Source organism: Oratosquilla oratoria, chromosome 35 (assembly GCF_046742065.1).
Source record: "Oratosquilla oratoria isolate Oo_2021 chromosome 35, ASM4674206v1, whole genome shotgun sequence".
NCBI classification, from domain to species: Eukaryota; Metazoa; Arthropoda; class Malacostraca; order Stomatopoda; family Squillidae; genus Oratosquilla; species Oratosquilla oratoria.
The window spans coordinates 24,291,930-24,314,245 of NC_134811.1; the positions used below are offsets into that span (position 1 = coordinate 24,291,930).

The 22,316-nt window shown below is 40.8% G+C and overlaps 1 protein-coding gene across 1 annotated transcript in view; it reads right to left on the reverse strand.

Moving 5' to 3' along the window:
- Positions 1-2,531: 2,531 nt before the first annotated feature.
- Positions 2,532-22,316, reverse strand: part of LOC143018585 (CD9 antigen-like) — a 118,641-nt gene continuing 98,856 nt past the window's right edge. The window contains exons 2-5 of the mRNA XM_076174078.1: positions 19,555-19,749; positions 15,175-15,357; positions 14,587-14,799; positions 2,532-5,918 (exon numbers count right to left, since the gene is read on the reverse strand). Coding sequence (XP_076030193.1) covers positions 5,766-5,918; positions 14,587-14,799; positions 15,175-15,357; positions 19,555-19,749 — 744 coding nt within the window. The 3' untranslated portion in view covers positions 2,532-5,765. The remainder of the gene's footprint in view (positions 5,919-14,586; positions 14,800-15,174; positions 15,358-19,554; positions 19,750-22,316) is intronic.

A 22,316-nucleotide genomic window follows, 5' to 3' on the forward strand; every position in this document is an offset into this window, starting at 1 on the left:
AGACTAATAACAGTTGTGGGCACTTGTGCAGGAATAGTTACATTTTGCACAGAAGTGCCAAGTAAATATTGTACTTATCAAATGTTACAATAATCTCATAGGTGCACATTCCACTAGGCAGCCAGCTACATTTTTTTAACTGCTTTAGAACAAACAGCTCAACTCATATCCAGAAGGTGCTATTGTTAAAGCAAGGAAGGCTTTGCAAATGGAATATATATAATGTGATATATATGGCAATCCACTGAGATTAGGAAGAGCTATACTGAGAAGTAGGAAAAAAGCAACAAGTGATAAGCTTATGGCTTATTCCATCACTTCCTGAGCTTTAAGACTACTTTTGTTTAGGGTTTTATTTGAATTGAACAGATTGTATCTGGTACAGGCATATGCACAGTGCCAGTTTGGAAAGAGTGGATTTGTTTGACGGCTGGCATTGTGCTATACTTTTTACAGACCTGCATACCTTTGAGCACATTTCCTAAGTGATTTAATGTACCAATTTCCAGTCATATCTTCATGTATCTAGTGACATTTTGTTTCAGTTCTATTTCATGCGAGGAAACGAAACTGTTGGATATTTTATCCTGATTAATATGTAAATTAATTGTCAAAGTAATAGTCCAAGATTTATTTTGAAATTCCATATTTAATTTTTTTTTTTCAACAGCAAATAAACTAATTTTACAGTTTTGTTGAAGTCATCAGTAGAGAATTATTTTGGGAACATTTTTAATGGGGAATTGGGGGATGGGGCAATCTAAGATAGACAGTTTTACCATGAGGACAAATTATTTTACTGAAGTATGCCATATGCATGTGTACATTCAGCTTGGGAAACTAAAATTTGTTATTAAAGGTTATCCACTAGTAAAAAGAGGGTAAGCAGGACTGATTACTGTTAGGGAATAGCATATTGCCATGCACAATTCCCAGTAAGGAATTGTCAGAATACCAAAGTCAGGAATAAACTGTACTACAGTAATTACCTCAATGAATATAGATACTAGACATGCCTTTGTGGAGAAAGGCACACATACTGTGAAGTCACGAGACCAGTTGCAGGCTGTCACTGCATGCCTGTCCAATTTGTACCGCCACCACAGCAAACCACAACCTCTTAGACCAGACTCTTAGTCTCAGATACTTCCAAGGGCGCAAGACCAAGTAAGCAATAACTGCAACATTCCAACGCAGGCAGCCCATTGCTGAGGTCCAGGTGGCTGGAAATACTCAAGGCAGGGAGGAGGTAGAGGACCTTATTCCATATAATGTATTATGCAATCCTGGTTATCTTTTATTGGATAGCTTCATTCAGGTTTTGTTTCAATATTTTAATTGTCATATGTTAGGGCAGGCTTTTTTATGTCAAGAGTCCAGAAAAGGACTTACAGATGAAAAAAAATTCTTTTGTAGTTACTGTGGAAATATGTTTAGCTGCCCTGATGAGGAGAGTTGGCAGTGTAGAAAATATAAACCAGTCAGTTGACAAATGGAGAGCGCTGTGGCAGTTTTCAATTTATTAAAAAAGAGAAGGGGGGGGTGTCTTTTTCAGAGTACAATTTTATTCACTTTAAAATTCCTATTTTCTTTGCATTTGGTCAATACATTTGCAGGGTATAAAAATGATCAAAGTTAATAAGATTTAAATTAAGTCTTTAATGATTCAGCTGGACTAGATTTCTTTCCAGCCTTTAGGTAGGGAGAATGAAGGGTTAACATATTGCTTATGTAGTGAAGATTGTAAATATGGTGTGATAGCGGTGGGTGCTTTATGGTGCTGGGTCTGCTTAGCAATGTACACTGGGTGGCATTTTAACCCTTCAGGTGGGCTGGCCTTGTGATCAGGCATGTTCTTGCCTGCTGCCACAGATTATGCATAGCTGCCCTTTTGACTTGCCAACATGGCTGTGTACTTTTTATTACAATTCACCTTGAATGTGAAAGGTAGTCATCTATCAGCCAGTGATGAACAGGTTGTATGGGGCAGTGACAGAGGAACCTGTGCCTTGATGTTTGAATTATCATTTGAAGCAAAATAAACCAGAGGCCCTTAATCCAAATCTGGTTTGCAGTTGCTGTAACTGTTAACCACTTTGCAGTTCATGATTGGTTTGTTTGACAGTTATCTTCTGTTTCACCCCCACCCCCAAAATTTAGAAGAAAAAATTAAACAGGCTGGAGGAGGGATTCAAGGGAAAGCAAGCTTGCCAAACCAAGTTTTGATTTGGGTTCTGTTGGAGGGTTTTGTTTCTTATCAGATGTGATGGGCTTTTTTTGATGCATTTGTTTATTTAGCAGAATTACCATTTGTTTTAATTTCATAAAGTTAATTTTCTATGCAGGAAAATTTATCAAAGAAAAAAAAAATTAAGAAGCAAGTTATCATGCTTAGCAGATATAAATATATATATATACGTCTTTCACAATACTGGTAAGAGCTTAAAATTCAATTGAATAAAATGATAGCTTTTCCAAAAGTATCTGAATTATTCCTTGCACAAGAGGTGTTTGTTACATCATACATCATGCACTATTTACGTGTTTATTGGTACAGGATTACAAATAATGATCAATGTTGGCAAGAGTTTAACATTGTGAAAATATGTTTGGTGGTACTGTAACAGGTAAAGTTTTGACCAATTAGTCACTACGATATATTTGTAGAAAACCTTCTAATTTATTATCATTTACAAAAAGTAGTTACAAAAGAAAATATATGTATATGAATAACTGAAGAAAATAGTGACAGGAACTTGAACCTCTGTAGTGAAGCAGTGGTCAAAACTTGAGGAACAGGACAACCCTGTAGCACCAAGGGATCCTCGTACCCATATGACTAAGCTACACACAGGGGCCGCACTCAAACCCACAAGTTATATGAAAAGGAAAAAAATAATAATTATGGTGCTGTTCCATGTAGCTGACAATGAGCAGCAAAGTGGATCACATGACGACACAGGGTGCTTAAACAAGCTTGGGTGCTTGGACTTTCCACGAGTCATGTTAAGATGTATTCACTTAAAGCAGATATGGACTATAATACAAGCAGCACAAAGTGGTATGATACCTGCATGGTCCAAAATAGAAAATTGTCCCATTCCTTAATGTTAAAAAACATTTGTTCTGAACTTAACATGAAGCATATGCTTCAAATGTACTTGCTGAACTAAAAAGGAGAGAGGAAATTAAGAGCCATGCAGATCTCTGGCTCTTAAATGGAATCCTTGTATTAAAAAAAATAATAATTAAAATAAAATAATAATAATAAAAAATATACAAAAGAATGAGAAAAGGGGCATAGAAAACAATATTCACAAACATTTAGTTCTTATATTATTGAAAGGGTCATGTTCTCATCAGGGTCAGTGTAGATTAGTAAAGTATAACCCCCCCCACCCACATTCCCCTGCAGTACAAGACAGTTTATCCCAACTGTCACTTGGAACTTTGTGCTTCCTTACTTGTGCAAGAATTTATATAAGAGTTATTACAAGATTATTACCCATGATAAAGAACATAGTCCAGCTATACAAACAGGTAGAATTACAGGGTCTTGCAGCAAGTATTGCAAGTCATTAGTATTGTCATACATACATATATCAATAGCTTTTAGCCCCTTACAAGGTAAGTAGCCAAAAACAAAGGTATAAATCCACTCCCACCCATTCCACCTCCCCATTCACCCCCCTCCCTCCCTCGTATCTTGGCTCCTCCTGGATGACAGGTCATCCCTGCATCTTGCCCACTGCCCTGGGTTAGAGCCAATGTAGCAAGACACAGCATATCCACAGCAAGGCCGCTTCATTTAATCAGCGACCCCCCCCCCCTCTCCATGCCCTCATGCAGAAAAAGAGAAGACGGGGAGAAATCCCTTTGGGCTGCGTCAAAAATATCATTCAAACACTCCCTCCCCATCCCCCACCCACTTCCTTCCATGCATCACAGCATCATCCATACACACCCATTCTCCACTCACTCCCATCTTCTGTTTTCTTCCTTCTTCAACAGACCTTCCCCTCTTTCCCAATGCCCCTTTTAGCCCATCCATCCATGTTCACTCCATCCACCTCTGCCTTCCACACCTTTTTTACTAATCTCTCTTCACTCGTTCTTTCCATATTTCCAAACCATCCCAATACTCTTTCATCAACCATATCTCCCAATTTCATTTACACTCTCGCTCTCCACACCTCCCCATTTTTCACTATCCAGCCAATAACCCCTACCATACTTCTCAGGCATTTCATCTCAAACACATTCAAAATCTTCCTCTCTTATGTTCCATGTTTCTGCCCCACACAGTGCTGTCGGCACAATCACTCCTTCATACAATCTCCTCTTAGCATCCATTACCAAATGTCTATTTCTCATTTACTTGCTTCTCTCAATCTACATTCTATATCCACCTCCACTCCTCCCTTTCCTATGATAATATGTAACTTATGATAAATGATCAGTTACAGGAAAATTGCTGCGGAGTATGGCGGAGGAGTACACAAATGGATCAATTTGCAGTGAAGGGTCAAGGGTCAATACAACAACGATGGCATAGGGAAGTAGTGCCATCACAAATCGTGCTTAGTTCTTAGCAAGATTCAGATACAGGACTAAAATACTACTGAACACAACCAAACCCCACATGTTTTGTGTACAATATATGTGTGTGTATGTACACATGTTAAAGAATATTTGGGAAGTCTTCTGTGTCTTCCCGGTGGGGGGTACGTCCTCCTAACAGAGGTCCTGCTTGCTTTCTCCTGGCACCTGCACATGAGGATGGGGGGGTGCCTGCTGTTTCACCCTCAACATCCCAATTCTATACAGTAGTTGCCTCACTTCAATGAGCACATCACAGTGGAGTGGGATTTGTGTGTAGGTATATTATATAATTTACAAGTCTTTGTTACAGAGATAAGAGACCTTACCTTCTTATTTTGTGTACCTGACAAAGCAATTTGTGTTCAAGCAGAATGTAGGAGCATACATTTCACTGCACGACATTAAATAAATGAACTTTAGTGACATGCTCCGTTGTTACTGAAAGAAGTAGCACTTGTAGCATGTGATGACTAAATGTACTCTTGTGCCATGTGACAGGTGATATGAACTCAATTCTCAAGTGACAGCAGATAGTTCACACCTTTTTGTCTTAAAAATGGAGTGTGTGCACAAAAAGTAAACCAATGAGTATATCGGTAGTATTGAAATAGCATACAAGATAACACTCATACCCCATATCTGACATAACAATATGATTTTACATAAAATCAACCTTAACATCTATACCCACAATGGCCTGCGGATGTATCAAAGAAAAAAAAAGAAAAAAAAAAAAGTTACATTAAAGCCGTCTGTAACCTATGGACTTTTCTACAGCATTTTTTTTTTATATAATTTGTTACAATTTGATTCTCATTTTACAATCAACTAAGTACAATTCCTTGATTGTAACCAAATACAAACTATTCAACTTTATCCTAAAACAAAATACCATAAAACTAACTGGGCAAATATCAAAGTTTGATACTCCTCTTCTAAACATACTGAGGCCATTTCTGTAATCCCCACCAACTCTTGTACTATTCAGTTGTGTGCAACCTCTAAATTTGATCATCTTGTGCAATCTTCCATCCCTTCTTATCATGTACATCCATCTTCCAGCAGCGACAATCCCCTCTTTATCATTTACAACAGTCTCAGTGATGACAATCATCCCCCAATTCCTTTACAAGTATCCTTTACCATGTTTCCCTTTCCCTTGTTTACGCCTTGAACTCATCAATCCTACGAACAGCACAACACAATACCATGGAGAAGATCATACCCAAAATTTCCAGCAATCCGATGATAACACCAATGCACAGTAGAATCCACATGTTGTCTCTCATGACAACCATCAGTTGATTAAAGCATCCCTGTCAAAAAAATCAAAATAATAATAATAATATAGAATAATAATAACAGATACATACATATGATAGGGGCTACCTGGCTGGAGAGAGTGAGAAATGAGGAGGTAAGGAGGAGAATGGGGGGTGGAAAGGGAGTTGGGAGATAGGGTTGATTAAAGTGTATTGGGATGGTTTGGACACATGGAAAGAATGAATGAAGAAAGACTAGTAAAAGAGGTGTGGAAGGAGTGAACACAAGGGGTCGATCTAGGATGAGATGGATGGACTGGGTAAAAGGGGCTTTAGAAAAGAGGGGAATGTCAGTTGAGGAAGGACAGGAGAGGATAGAGGATAGGAGTGAATGGGGGGTGAAGGTACGTGTGAGAAATAAACTGACACTGCCCGAAGGAATTTCTCCCAGTCTTCTTTTCTGCATCCAAACTAATGAAAATGCCGATGACAGCAAAAATTAATTCAGAAATACCCACCTCCCCCAACCTTCATAGTTTCAAGGAAGGCCACTCTACCATCAATCTCACAATTGCCTTTCATACCACCCAATCCATGTATATGTTGAACAACCATGATGTTACACAACCTTGACAAAGCCCTACCTCCACCTCAAACTACTCACTCTCCCCATTTCCTGAGACAAGCTCTAATACATACATATACCAAGGGCTTTTCCCCCCTTACAAGGGAGGTAGCCAAAGTCAATGGTATAAATCCATTCCCACCCATTTCATCCCCACATACTCCACTCTCATACACCACCCCTTCCTCCCTCCCTCTTTTCTTAGCTCCTCCTGGATGATGGGTGATCCCTGCACCTTGTCCACTGACTACAGAAAGGCTGCTTCATTTTGGTCATCAAAATACCATTCACACATGCTCCCTTACTCCTCTCCCCCATCCCCAACCCACTCCCTTCCATGCATCACAGCATCATCCATACACAACCATTCTCCACTCACCCCTATCTTGTCTTCTTTCTTCCTAAACAGACATTACCTTCTTTCCCAATACCCCTTTTACCTCATCCATCCATCTCATCCTTATTTGCCCCATCATGTACACTCCTTTCACACCTATTTTACTAATCTTTCTTCACTCGTTCTTTCCATGTTTCCAAACCATCCCAATACTCTTTAATCAACCCTATCTCCCAACACTCTTTCCACCCCCGCTCTTCTCCTCACTTCATTTCTCACTCTATCCAGCCTAGTAACCCCCACCATACTTCTCAGGCATTTCATCTCAAACGCATTTAAGCTCCTCCTCTCTTTGTTCCATGTTTCTGCCTCATACAGTGCTGTCAACACAATCAATTCTTCATACAATCTCTTAGCATCCAGTCCCAAATGTTTATATCTCATTACACTTTTCAGTCCACCAAGCCATTTACTTGCTTCTCTCAATCTACATTCTACCTCCACCTCCACTTCTCCCTTTCCTGCCACATTCGCACCCAAGTATCTAAAACTATCCACTTCCTCCAGTCTCTACCTTAATAATTGCTTCCAATTTGCTGCCATCCTCTCCCTTTGTACATCTAATCACCTTACTTTCACACACACCTTCCCAAACTCCATCACTAAATTCCTTAATCCCTCATCTGATCCTGCTACAAGCGCAGTGTCATCAGCAAACAAGAACTGGCTTATCTCCCATTTTACCCCATTCTCTTTAACCATCTCTAGTCCACAGTCCATTTCCCATTTACTTATCACACCACCCCATCCACGTATAAACTGAACAGACATGGTGACATGACACACCCCTGGTGAAGTCCCACCTTGAACTCAAACCACTCACTCTCTCCATTTATAATTCTAACACAGGCTCTATTACTCTTGTAAAATTGGTGAGGAACAGTGTGGATTTAGGACGGGTAGAGGTTGTGTAGATCAGATCTTTGTGGTAAGACAGATATGTGAGAAAGCTATAGGAAAGGGGAAGGATGTTTTTTGGGCTTTTATGGATCTGGAAAAGGCTTACGATAGGGTAGACAGAAAGGCACTACAGGAGGTTATGCAGATATATGGGATAGGAGGAAAGCTTCTAAGAGCTGTCAAGAGTTTTTATGAGAGTAGAGCTTGTGTCAGGATTAGAAATGGAGAGAGTGAGTGGTTCGAGGTAAAGGTGGGACTTCATCAAGGATGCGTTATGTCGCCCTGGCTGTTCAACTTATACATGGATGGGGTAGTGCAAGACGTAAAGCAAGGGTAGTGGGTCAGGGATTGGTGATGGTTAAAGAAAATGGAGAAAAGTGGGAGGTGAGCCAGCTCTTGTTTGCTGACGACACTGCGCTTGTGGCAGGATCGGAGGAGGGACTGAGGAAGTTGGTGACAGAGTTTGGGAGAATATGTGATAGAAGAAAGCTAAAGATAAATGTGGGTTAAAAGTAAGGTGATGAGATGTACAAGGGGTGAAAGGGGCAGTAGACTGGAGGAAGTGGATAGTTTTAGATACTTGGGTGCAAATGTGGCAGGAAAAGGTGGAGTGAAGGTGGAGGTAGAATGTAGATTGAGAGAAGCGAGTAAATGCCTTGGTGGATTGAAGAGTGTAATGAGGAATAGACATTTGGGAATGGATACTAAGAGGAGACTGTATGAAGGAGTGATTGTGCCAACAGCACTGTATGGGGGAGAAACATGGAACATAAGAGAGGAGTAGTTTGAATGTGTTTGAGATGAGGTGTCTGAGAAGTATGATGGGGGTTACTAGGTTAGATAGAGTGAGAAATGAGGAGGTGAGGAGAAGAACGGGGGTGGAAAGGGAGTTGGGAGATGGGGTTGATGAAAGTGTATTAGGATGATTTGGACACATGGAAAGAATGAGTGAAGAAAGACTAGTAAAGAGGTATGGAAGGCAGATGTGGAGGGAGTGAACATGAGGGGACATCTTAGGATGAGGTGGATGGATGGGGTGAAATGGGCTTTGGGGAAGAGGGAAATGTCTGTTGAGGAAGGACGGGAGAGGACAGAAGACGGGTGAATGGAGAATGGTTGTATATGGATGATGTTGTGATGCATGAGATGGAATGGGCGGGAGGATGGGGGGTGAGGTAGTATGTGTGAACAAAATTTGACGCAGCCCGAAGGGATTTCTCCCCGTCTTCTCCTTTTATGCATGGGAGAACAGAGAGGGGGGTCGCTGATTTAATGAAGCAGCCTTGCTGTGGATGTGCTGTGTCTTGCGACACTGCTTCTGACCCAGGGCAGTGGACAAGGTGCAGGGATGACCCGTCATCCAGGAGGTGCTAAGATAAGAGGGAGGGTGGAGGGGTGTGGAGTGCATTCAGGGATGGAATGGGTGGGAATGATTTTATGCCTTTTACTTTTTGGCTACCTCCCTTGTAGCCTTGGTATATGTAAAAACTCATGATTGCTCTTAACAGATTTCCTCCTATTCCATATATCTGAAATACCTCCCACAGTCCCTCCATGTCTACACCTGTCATAAGCCTTTCCAAAATCCATAAAAGCCCCCCCCCAAAAAAAAAAAAAATTCTTACCTTTTCTTAATGCTTTCTCACATATCCGCCTTACCACAAAAATCTGATCTACATAACCCCTACCTGTTCTAAACCCATACTGTTCCTCACCAATTACTTCCTCTGTTCCTTTCTTAATCCTCTCAATCAAAACCATTCCATAAGCCTTCCCAACTACACTCAACAAACTGATCCCTCTGAAACTACTACACTCACACTTGTTCCTGTTTACCTTGTAAAGTGAAACTATACAGGCTCTCCTCCAGTCATCTGGCACTCTACCTTCTTTTAAACAAACATTAAACAACCTTATCACCAAGTCCATCATTGTTCCTCCCTTTTTTTTAGATACTCTGCAAGTCTCCATGACACCCATCTAACCCAGGATCCTTACATGCTCTCATCGTTTTACAAAGGATTACAAAGGCAAAGCATGCCGACAGGAGACCTTTTGATCCATATCTAGGTCGGATGCAAAAAAAAAAAAAAAAAAAAAAAAAAAAAAAAAAAAAAAAAAATAACTGCTTTCATCTCATCTTTTCTCATTTCCCCTACATTTTCCTTGTTCATCACAGTCATTGTTTTAGTGCTTCCCACTGCAACCTTTCCCTTCCTATCCTTCACATTATCATTTCTCCATCTGCACCTTTTACCTTTTCTTCTCTACTTGATTCGCCTCCCCTTCCTCTCTCAATTTCCTTCCAAAACATCTTTTTATTACTTTCAAAAATTTGTCATACTCTTACCCCCATTTCACATCTGCTCTCCTCTTTGCTTCCTTTATCTTATGCTTTACTTCTTTTTTATCTTTGTACCTCTCATCATATTTTGCAACCAATCTGTGAATGCTCATATCTTCTCTTCTGCAACCTTCCTTGTTCCATACACCATCTTTGCACACCTTGTGACTTCCTCCTTGAAACATCACCATTCCTCTTCCACCCCTAGTTCTACTCTCTCCCACTCTTCTCTCAGCTTCTTCTACTCCCCCTTTTCTTCTCATTTAAGCAGTTTACTCTAAGCACCTCGCCATCTTCTGTCCTTTTCCTTTCTCCATCTATCCGAATCCACTCTCAACTTACCCAACCACTCCATCTATTGGTTTGTCTCCTACCCTAGCACTGAGATCTCCCAATACCACTACACTGATATTTCTCCCTAAACCCTCTATGCACTCATTTAAATCTATCCAAAAACCCTTCCTATCTTCTACACTCTTCTTGCTACCAGGCCCATTTGCACTTCCAATGACTTGCATCTCCCCAGTTTCACCTTCATCCACATTAACCTTAAGAAAACTTCCTTCTATTCCACCACACACTTATCTACCTTTTCACTTACTAATATAACCACCCCTTCTCTCCCTTGTCCTCTCTTCACTCCTGACACCCAACTACACTCCCAAACTCAAACTCATCCGTCCCTTTCAACTTAGTTTCACTAAATGCCAACATATCCATCTTTCATATCACAAACAGAATGCCTATCTCTTCCCTTTTACTTTCATCTGTACCACATCCATGCACATTTAACCATTTCAGTACATGTCAAATTCTTGCTTGCACCATCGGCTGCCGTATGAACGATGTATCACATTACTTACATTATAAAATATAGTCACTGCTGTATTACTCATTCTCTTTTACTCTGAGTAATAATAAACACAGAAAACATGATCAAATCAGTTCACAGAATCCAGGGTTAACTCATATATAACCACAAAATATATATATACACACATACATACATATACTAAGGCCTTTTCCCCCTTTCAAGGGAGGTAGCCAAAAAGAAAAAGGCATAAAATCATTCCCACCCATTCCATCCCTAAATACACTCCATAAAAACTGCTAATGCCCTCAACAGTCTTCTTCCTAATCATACATCTGCATCACACAGATCTAATTCATAAATTCTCACCGATTTTCAAAGTACAAGAATTTACCTCTTATCTCCAAACCCTAAATGGAAACAGCTTCTGCAGTCGACAAGCAACATACATGAGCACGTGCACAAATGTGCATACATGTACACTTGTACACACATACAGGTGTATTGTGCTAAAAAAAATACACAAGTTCAAATCTAAATATAATACAGTACTACCTCTCATTAACGGACGTTAATTAGCTGTGTTTGCGGTGTTTTCGGTGTTTTCAGTGTTTTTGGTGCTGTTGTTTAGTGCTGTGCAATCACTATGCCACCTAAAAACCACTCCAAATCAACGGATTATTCACATCAACAGACACCATTACCCCCCTTTTAGTCCGTTAATGAGAGGTAGTACTGTAATTAGAAATCAAGGATATAGATGAAATTCAAGTCTAGGTATAATAAAAAATTAGAGAACAAGAGACTGGACCCAATGAGCATTGCTCCTTTCCTGTATACTACAATTAGGTATATACACACAACCTATTATCTGACAAACATAACAATATGATTGTGGGGGAGATAGACAAATTGCTGAAGAACATAAAAGAAGGGGTGGAAGACAGAAAAGCTAAACCGATTTTGAATAAAAAGGCATCACAAGGTCATGGAGAGTAAGTGAGAGAGTGTGTTTCAAGACCAACCACTTAACTCCCTTCTACATCAACCCCTCCTGCCTTACAGAAAAATCCCTCCTAAGAGAAACAAGAACCATGCTAGCATAATTGCATATCAGTTACAATCCAGTACTGAAACAATACCAACACAGAAACTGTTCAAGATGCAACTACCATCACACAGAAGATACTGAACACTTCATCCTATACTGCATCTACCTTAGCCATACACAGACAACACAATATTTCTTCTTTGAGCTACTTGCAAGTCAATCCAACAGCTGTTGCTGGTTACCTTAGACCTGTAGGCCCCTTGCAAGAGATTAATTTCCTCCAGCCCTTCACCCTTTAAACTGCTCTCAATCCACCATCACTCTTGTACAACTCGTCACCTTACATTAGCCCATATATAATTACAGCTTTCTCCTCCCACACACCTTCCCTAATTTCACCACCAAATTGCTTCAGTCTATCCTCCAATTCTGCTAGCTAGAAGTGCAGTGTCACCTGCAAACAACTGGCTCACTTCACTTTCCACCACTTGTTGATGATAGGTCATCATTGTCTCCTGCCCACTGCCCTGGTCAGAAGAAAAGTAGAGCCCCACTTCATTTACAAGATGACCCTCCCTCCTTGTCCCATCATGCAAAAATAGAGAAGACAAGGAGAAATGCCATTAGGCCATGTCAATTCACAGTCCATTTACAACCATTTTCCACTCACACCTAGAAAGAACAGTTAAGTGCACAAAAATGGTATGTGGGATAAAGAGGTGATAGTAGTGGTGGTGGCAGAATATATGAAGAATGGTTGCAAAGAAGAAATGGGGAAGTGCAGAAGCGGAGAACAGATGCAAGGTGGGGAAGGCGTTTGACTTTTGAAAAAAAAAAAAAAGAAAAAAAAAAAAACTAATAATAATAATAATAATAATACATACATATACCAAAGGCTTTTTCCCCCTTACAAGGGAGGTAGCCAAAAAAAAAAAGGCATAAAAACCATTCCTACCCATTTCATCCCTAATACACTCCACTCCACTCCTCTCCCCTCCACCCTCTCTCTTATCTTGGCACCTGGATGACGGGTCATCCCTGTCGCAAGACACAGCACAAAAAAGATGATGATGATATGGTTTAACATCACAAACTCCCTCCCATCAGAAGGCTAGGACGGTGCCCCTTACAGAGGACTTTGTAGTGTGGAATTTAATAAACCACGCCCTTGGTTCAACTTCGTCGGTGACAGGATTCGAACAGCCATCCCCTTGACCTTCGCCGCAGGTAACGACGCCCTAACCCGCTCAGCCAATAATAATAAATAAATAAATAAATGAATAAAATAATGTTTGGAAAGAAGTGATAAGTGTGATGGAGAGGCGGAGTTGGGTTGTGGGGGTAAAGGGTACAGATGGGCAATCCTTTCATATAATTTCACTACTATGCTCATCAGTGCTACCAGCCCATAGTTTAGAGGCATCTCCTTACACCTTTGTGAATTGATACCATATTAGCCCTTTTCCAACTCTGTGTGTGTGTGTATGCACATGTAAGGTCACAGCATTGCCCATATATTTATCTATATACACGCTCTAAATTCTCATTTGGGAGAGTACCATGTCAATCAAAATTCCACCACGTGATCCAAAAACACGGTAAATACATACTTATTTCCCTCTTGTAAGTGGGGTGGCAATCAAAGCACACACTAATGTGTGCTTTCACTATTGTGGTCATCAGTGAAACCAGCATATAGTGGCGTTTCCTCACTTCGACCTTTGATAACTGGTGGGATAATTAAAGCACACACACACTTCAAAAATTAAGTCCATTTAATACCCCTCCAATCTCAGCACCTCGTTGATAAAGGATCATCCCTGTCCCCCTCTTTTACCACTCAGGTTCACGGCAATACAGCAAGACACAGCATTTTAATGGCAGGCTGAACCCCCTGACTTTATTTACCCCTATTGCTTCATCATACTGACTTCTTCCCTCTTTTCTCATCAACTCAAAATAATGTACGAAGTAGACAAGAAGAAAATCCCTTCAGAATGCATCATCCTTTCATAATCTCCATCCAGTCACTCATATCTTCCCCACACTTTTTCTTGTTCGACAGACATTCCATATGCAACAAGTCCCCTTCACCCCATCTATTCACCTCATTCTAGGTCTTCCTCTCAAATTCACTCCATCCACTTTGCTTTCCACATTCTTTTTCCAAGTCTTTTTATCATTCTATATGCCCAATCCATATGGTGAATGGTGACTTGCACAAAAATGACCAAAATGGTTCCCAGCCTAGCTAACATATTATAAGAACAACAACTAGATAAGCTGGAACTATTCCTAACAGAAGAAACATAGGTGGAACTATTCCTAACAGAAGAAACATAGGTAACATAAATGCTGTCTTCTGAACTATGAAAAAAAAGTATGGAGATGTGCAAGGGACATAGAAAGTAACTAAAAATGTAAAGTGAATGACAAAGAAATGCAGTTTTGTCCATGGATGTGGAGGGAAAGATTCCTTGAATGTAGCTCTTGTGCTATACAATTAGATAAATACATAATTCTTTTCCATTACCTTCAAATATGCCTAATTGACTTCAAACTGCCAAATAAACTACAATATGTACATTACCTACCTCACTGTAAATTGTGCCCGTCAGAAGACCTGCTCCTTTCACAGATCGGGCAGCATCACAAGCTATTCCCTTGGGGACAGCACAGCAAGATTCAGGGACTTGATACGCCTGGATTAACCCAGTAACGCCAAGTTCAATTTCTGACTTCTCATCCACATCATTAAACTTAGACCTGGCCCAGTCACTTGGTCCATTAATACCACAACATTTGAGCTGCAAATAAAAACACAAATCACTAACAGTTTCAGACAATATCTATTCATTTAGCCACTGAAATGTATGAGGTGTTAACAAAAATCAAAATGAAAAAAATGGAAAAAAAATCCTCTTGCTAAGCCTTCACATTCCAGCCCCTAACACCAAATGAAATGAGTGGGTATACTGTAATAGTTTCATTAGCCTTGTTTAAAACAAATTAAGAAAAAGTATAAATTTTGTTAGTAAAGTAGCTGCTGATTTTCTTCTTTTTCTTGGTTTTAAGATTTATCTTCACTTGTACACAATAATGCATGACCCTGAGCTCTATGGTTGTCACAGAGCACAAACATGTAATTAAAACCTTCAAAAGGCCATCAATAATGCACTTACATCCTTCTGAATACGATCGAAAGCCAATGTCTTGGGATCATCCTTGCCATCCTCACCATACTTGTGCTGTATAAAGGTCTTCATGGTATCTGTAACTGTCTTCTGGAAATCCTCTCGTTTGGTCACCATCCATACCACAGCAAACAATTGACCAGCGAACAAGACAAGCAAGAAGGCAAAGAACTGCAAATAAGAGAAAAAAATTGGAAATTAGCTGTACCCTCTCACACTATTATTGGTAACCCTCCACTCCTCAGTGGGAAACCTATAGAGAAACCCTGGGGCCAGGGATAAACAAGAGGTACCTTCACAAGGTGGGCCTGTAAGATGGTCATCAGTCATCCCCCTGCTACCCATCTTCTTCATACCTCATCAACTTCCTTGCTTCCATTTGGAGATAAGACACCTAGTCCTTATATCTCTATCAACTTCGTATTTCCTCCACATTTCAACACAAGAAAGGCTGACAACTAGTGAATGTTCCCCTCCTACTTTCAGTAGGTGATAAGTCCCACACTAATACAATGCAAACATCAGTCCAAGGTTTCATCCCACAGAGATCTATAGGAAGGCTTGAGGACCATTGTCAGCTGCTGCAGGCCTTGAGGTTTCTTGTCAGCAAATCTCAATATAACTATGAGAGGATAAAAATAAAATAAACATGTATATAATGAAAATTATAAAATTAACAAAATTGGACCATAAAGATATGAGGTACGTCTGGACACATATGCTTTAAAGTGTAATAGTGTGTTAGGAAGGTGCTTGGTTTGATTATTTATGTGTGATGTCTGTTTAAGGCATCATGAGAGCCCAAAAGGGTTCAAATGTATGTATTAATTACATTTTATCCCTTACTTTTGGCACCAACTTTTGAGTTCACCAAAGGAATGCTCACTTGACATGAGAGCATTACCCGGGCCACCATGGATTCTTAACATTTTAAAGAAAACATATTGAATAATTGAGTGCTCTCTACCCAGTAAAGGCTCATTAGATATTTTACTTAATCATTCATTTGCACAAGGCAATGCCTGGCCATCTGGTGGTTCCCAATTTTTTTCATATTTTGCCATCATTGACATGCAATGTTGCCATTGTTTACAGAATTGCATACTATCTTCAGTGACAGGCTATTTCACTGGTTGCTCTGACCAACCAGCAGCACTACCACTGAGCCAGAAATTGATGAAACAGTGTGTTTAGGGTATGCACCCCTAAGATTACTACTGTATATTCTTGGCAAGAACTTCCTGAGGTTCTGGCAAGCATGACCTCAGCCTCTGTTCTGGTACCCTTCATACCCTTCTGACTTGGTTTGGATCTCAAATAGATGTAACAGCAAAGCTGGTGGGAGAAACATGTTCTCGTCAGAGGCAAGTCAATAAGATTAACTTTTCAACAAATAAACATTGCTAACACCAATGTGTAAACACAAATAATAATGCTGGCTAAGCAGCTTAGTGTGACTACTTGGAGTAGAGGTCAGGAGTGGAAGTAGTTTGAGACTGTCTGGAAGAAAGTTCAGTGTGGGCATACTACCGGTACATTAAATTCTTTGCTTTCAAAAGTTCTCCAAAAGGAGGCACTATCCTAGCCCTCTCTAAAATGGGGAATTTGTAAACTAAAGCATTATTTGTAAAATAGCATGCAACAGAAAACTGCTTGCAAGAACACAAATGCTCTAAACAAAACTGTTGTGTGTATCAAGTGGAAATGATGGGGGAAATATCATAAAATTTGGAAACAGTCATATTACAAAAAGATATTCAGTACATGTACAAGGTTACAGTAATTTGTGTATGTAGGAGTGGAGAGTGTCTATGGAAGGGTAAAAAAGTTATAGCTATATTTATTTTGATAATACTGTGCTCTAAGCACCAACATACTACTGTTGTATATAAAGTACATAATTCATAATAAAAAATTAAAATCCTCTTCCATATGGTAACACATACAATTTTGTTGCACCTGGACCCAGTGGTCGTACAAGACTGATGTCAAAAGGAATCTGCTCATCTACAAATCCCAGTACACACTCACCTACATCTAGAACAGGGGTTCTTAGCCTGGGGTTTACAGGGGTACTTGGATGACTAGCAAAGATCATCTAAACATTAAATTTGCAGAAAGATAACATTGAGCATTTTTTATGTTAATGCTTAAATGATGAATAAAGTCCTTACAATTTGAACCATTTTCACATCCATTGAGTTACCATTGTATACTTAATCTTAATGTATTACTGTTACGAAGTTGCCCTCACTTCTAGTTTTCACTCCTCTGTCCTCGCCTCTTCTCTGGTCCGTCCCATGACCTTGCCGACCTGCAAGAGGTCTCATGGGGACACACTTGTGCTACCCGGCTGCTTGACTCGACCAAAGCTTACTTGTGGAAGTACATGTGCAGTTCACCAGCCTACAACAGATGCTGTCGGGTCCCAGTGATGACTAACCAGCGCCTTGACCAACCTCACCCAGACAAATCCTCCTTGAGAAACACATGTGCAGTACCAGCATCAGCCAGCAATGAGTAACCTGCACCTTGGCCAGGCACATGAGGATGCACAATGAATTTGTTGGGGAATGCACACTCCAATACCTAAGGAGTCGCTGGCATGAGAACATTTTGCTCCCGACTTCCCACGCATCACACTTGAACCTTATGCCAATTAAGAGCACAGAGCACAGGTCTGGGTATATAAAGACCAGATAAATGCCGAAGATTCAGATTGCCTCGGAGCATCATACAGTGAACCTGGCTCGCTATCTCCTTGCTTTCTCACCTCCTTCCTCCCCAGCAAGCAGACCAAGTTGGGGCATGACTTGATACACACAGTCATCATCTCCCCTACTGTCTCCCCCCCTTTTATCACAATTAAAGCAAGCTATCATTTGGCACCCAACATTCATCTCTTAATAAATAAATTAATATTCTCTCCAACTGAGTTTGCCTTCAAACTAGCCTAACAATTACCATTCTACATTCTGTGTCAGATTGGTGGGGGTACGGGTCGATGGTCTGATGACTCTCAGGGTATGTAACAGGAAAAAGGTTGAGAACCCCTGATCTAGAAGATTGGAGATAAAGCCCTGTGGGGCTGGCACTATCTCTGGATCAAGCCTAAGATCTATCAACTTTGTCTTTCTTCCACTTTTTCATACAAGGACAGAACTGGTCAGTCTCACTCCCCTTCCCTTCGCCTCCAGCAAACAAACCCAACATTACTTACAAGAGATCCATGGGAAGACCATAGAAATATTATTATGGGGTCACAGTTTTCCAGTCCATGAAACTCAAGACAACATTTATTGTTACTTATGGTCTGTTTCTGTCACCAGTTGGTAAAAGAGGGTGAGCAGTCAGCAGTAGTCAACTCCCATTATGTGAAAATGTGGATGAAAGACAGCTGAAGTTGATTAATATAAAAATTGCCAGATCCTTAGTGTTGTACCTCCACATGAAAGCAAAAATGATTTAAAAAAGTGAAGGAGACGATTCACAAGACCAACAAAAGCTTACACTCTTCATTGGTAATGATGTTTGCTTCAAGTTTCACTAGCTGGAAACCTGCAACCCCACCATGACAAACAAAGGTCCTTGAGCCTTCCCATAGATCTCGCTCAGAAGAAACACTGGACTGTTGTATTTAGTATTAGTATGGACTTTCTATGTCACCAGTATATAGAAGTAGGAGGAAAGTCATCATCATTTGCAAGTTACCTATAGGTGAAAAAAGACATACAAATGAAATTGATATGGGGCTTTGTATAGAAACAGGGTTGCACCTCCAGATAAGATGTCCATGGATTGTTAAGATGAATGTTAAGGAGATTATTCTTTCAGACATTTCTTGCAGGATCATCACTTACTGGTACCAGCCATTAGTCACCACAATGTTGGTCCCTCTTTATAATAATATATATATAAAAAAATATGTGAAATAAAATATTCATATTTTCATAAAGAAAGAAATTTATATCCACTGTATCTATTAGTCCTTTTCAGATGTTAGGTGTGTTCCAATGCAAAACAAAAATGTCTGATTCTGACCAGTCTGTTCACCAAAAGAATCAAACAAACTGAAAGGAAGGGAGAGGGAGGAAGAGAGAGAGAGAGAGAGAGAGAGAGAGAGAGAGGGGGGGTAGAGAGAGAGAGGGGGGGGGGGTAGAGAGAGAGAGAGAGGGAGAGAGGAGAAGAGAGAAGCGGGGAGAGGAAGAGAGAGAGAGAGGGAGGGAAGGGAAGAGAGATAGAGAAAAGAGAGAATGTGAAAGAGGGAGTGAGAAAGATTTGGGACAGAAACAGAGATTAAATTATTGTTTGTTAATACAATTACACGAAAAGCAACGGAAACTCGAAAATGAATGTTGACAAACTTACTGTAGCCAGCATGCACTGTGATTCCTGGAGGGCACCGCAGCATCCTAGGAAACCAACCAATGTCATGAGCCCGCCAGCAACCATGAAGAAGTAGAGGACGTAATTGTACGCAGTAACATCCTGGGTTACCGGTCCAAAAGTATCATCATCCAGGAAGACATAGAGGGACATTCCAGTCAGGGCCAGGCCAATCAACTGAAGGAAAGAGAAAACAGATATGATTAGAATACGCAATAACTTAAATGTGTGCGCACACGCAAATATGTAACGTGTGACGTGCTAACATGGCAATATCTTCGATGCATCCCAACTAGTGTCGAATGTCTCCACAACTAAGTCTTACACCTAACATTAATAGAAATGTCAACATTTCCGAATGCTCGTAGTCTGATTATTTGGCCCCTACCCCCAAAACAAAAATGCAACATGATTCTTTCCTGTACACAAAACTTCAACCCGTTGGTTGTCAACACAACGAATGACATAATTCCATCATATATCCAGACTATTCAAAACACACTCGCACTGCCATTTGGCATCTCATATTCGTTCCTATATGTATATCGGCTCGCTGGCAAATACCGCATATTGGTTACTGCCCCCTCCTCCCACCCAACTTCCTTTACAAAAGCTCGCGCCCAGACCAGTGCCACCGTTATGTTGCCCGTCAGTCTATGTCGACATTTCAGGTGCGTGATCACGCGCACCCTTTCAGCGTCAGTTGTACGAGATGAAGAAGAGTAGGAGGCGGCCCTGGAGGGAATATGGAAGTACACGCACGTGGCAGACAACGAGGTCCCTGGCAAAACGAGAGGAAATGTTCCCAGGAATGTACTGTATACCACTTCGGTGCGATGACGCCTAAATAGGTGCCATGAGGGGCGCGTGGGTACACAAGGATGCCGGCATCAGTCTTGATTATTTTTATTTTTTGTGTAGTTGTACACGAGTTACCCCGGATTATGTGAACTGTTTTGATCACGTTTTCTGTGTTTATTATTACTCGAGGGTAAAGGAGAACGAGTAATACAGCAGTGACTTTATATTTTATAACGCGAGTAGTGTTGCATCGCACATATGGCAGCCGATGGTGCGCGCGAGAATTTGACTCGCACTGAAGTGGTCAGAAGAGGCCATGTGAGGAGAGTGGAAAAGAGGTGTGCCTTGGGAAGCGAAATGATATTCTGGAAGTCGTTCACGGTAACACGGTTTCAAACACTCGGAGACTGGTGCAGGAATAATTTGTGCGTGTACGCGCGTTTACCTATTGTAGTATACTGATTAAGACTTATGCCCGTTAGATACCGACCGTGTTTACACAGGTAAAACTTAGACCCTGTACGCACTAGCGGTTTGAAACAAGGCGATTCAATTTCATTGTACTGCGTTAACACACAACCGCACATTTCTTCCATGACTGCATTAGTAACGCCGCGATTTCCTCGCGATTCAAACCACTAGTGTAAAATGGGCTTTGCCAGACAACATATGCGAAATTAAATCTATCATTTCTTCTATACAGTTCCACGAATTCATAAATCGATATGGGAAAATGTCCTTTATATCCTACAAATACCTTGCCTTCTTTATTTTTCATGGAGTTCTTTTTTTTTTTAACATTGTCGATATTGAAATTCATTTTCCACTTCTGTCTCCATTAATATATTCTTTCTACATCTTTCTGTAACTTCTTAGTCTCAACCCTCATTTCTATTCTCTTGAGCTCGTGTGTGTGTGTGTGTGTGTGTGTGTGTGTGTTTACCTAGTTGTATTATACGGGAAGGGGAGCTATGTTCGTAGTGACCCGTCTTTGTATCTCTCAACATCTACTTTGTTCTTAAATTATTGTATGGTGTTTGCCCACACTGTTTCGTCCAAAATGTTCCAGACATCCACCACTCTGTGTGGAAAAATGTGTGTGTGTGTGTGTGTGTGTGTGTGTGTGTATTCACTTGGTCTTTGGATCACGTGTTGGACTCGTGATCGATAGCTATTTCCCTCCTGGAAGAGAGCTCAGAGCTCGTAGGTCCGATCTATGGGTAATGCTATGACCTTGCACACACACACACCCCCAACTCCCCGCCCACGAGAGTTGGAGTAACACCCCTCAGCGCTGCGATACTGATATTATTTCAGCCCCGGGCGAGAGTCGAACCCGGACCTCCGTAGTGGCAGGCCAGAGCTCTAACCACAGCGCCATGAGATGTGTGTGTGTGTGTGTGTGTGTGTGTGTGTGTGTGTGTGTGTGTGTGTGTGTGTGTGTGTGTGTGAGAGAGAGAGAGAGAGAGAGGGGGGGGGGTTAGGAAAGTAACTGGAAATATATAAAAGAATAAATATGCATGCCGAGAAAGGCATGAAAAGGGGGGTGAAGAGAGGAGTGATTGAAAGAAGAAAAAATAGTGCGAGCACCCTGTGCAATGGAAAAAAAAGTGAGATGTGTACTACGGTAGATGTAGAGAACGGACATTGGGGTGGATGGAGGGAGACGCAGAAGGAAAGGAACACTGCAAAAGGGAACATGAAATTGTTATAATTATGAGCAAGCAGATGTGGGAACTGGAGTCTCATCCATGCACCCAACAGTCAGCAAGCACCGTGGACTCAGCATTAGATATGCTTTAATAATGCTCTAAGGGAAGCACAAGCCTCGACTTGGAGCACTACTAACTGTTTCGCCAAGATGCGCTACATGGGCCGAGCAGCACGTTCGTTCCATCTCGGAACATAAGATGATGACATCCACGACGGGAGACCCGCAAAAC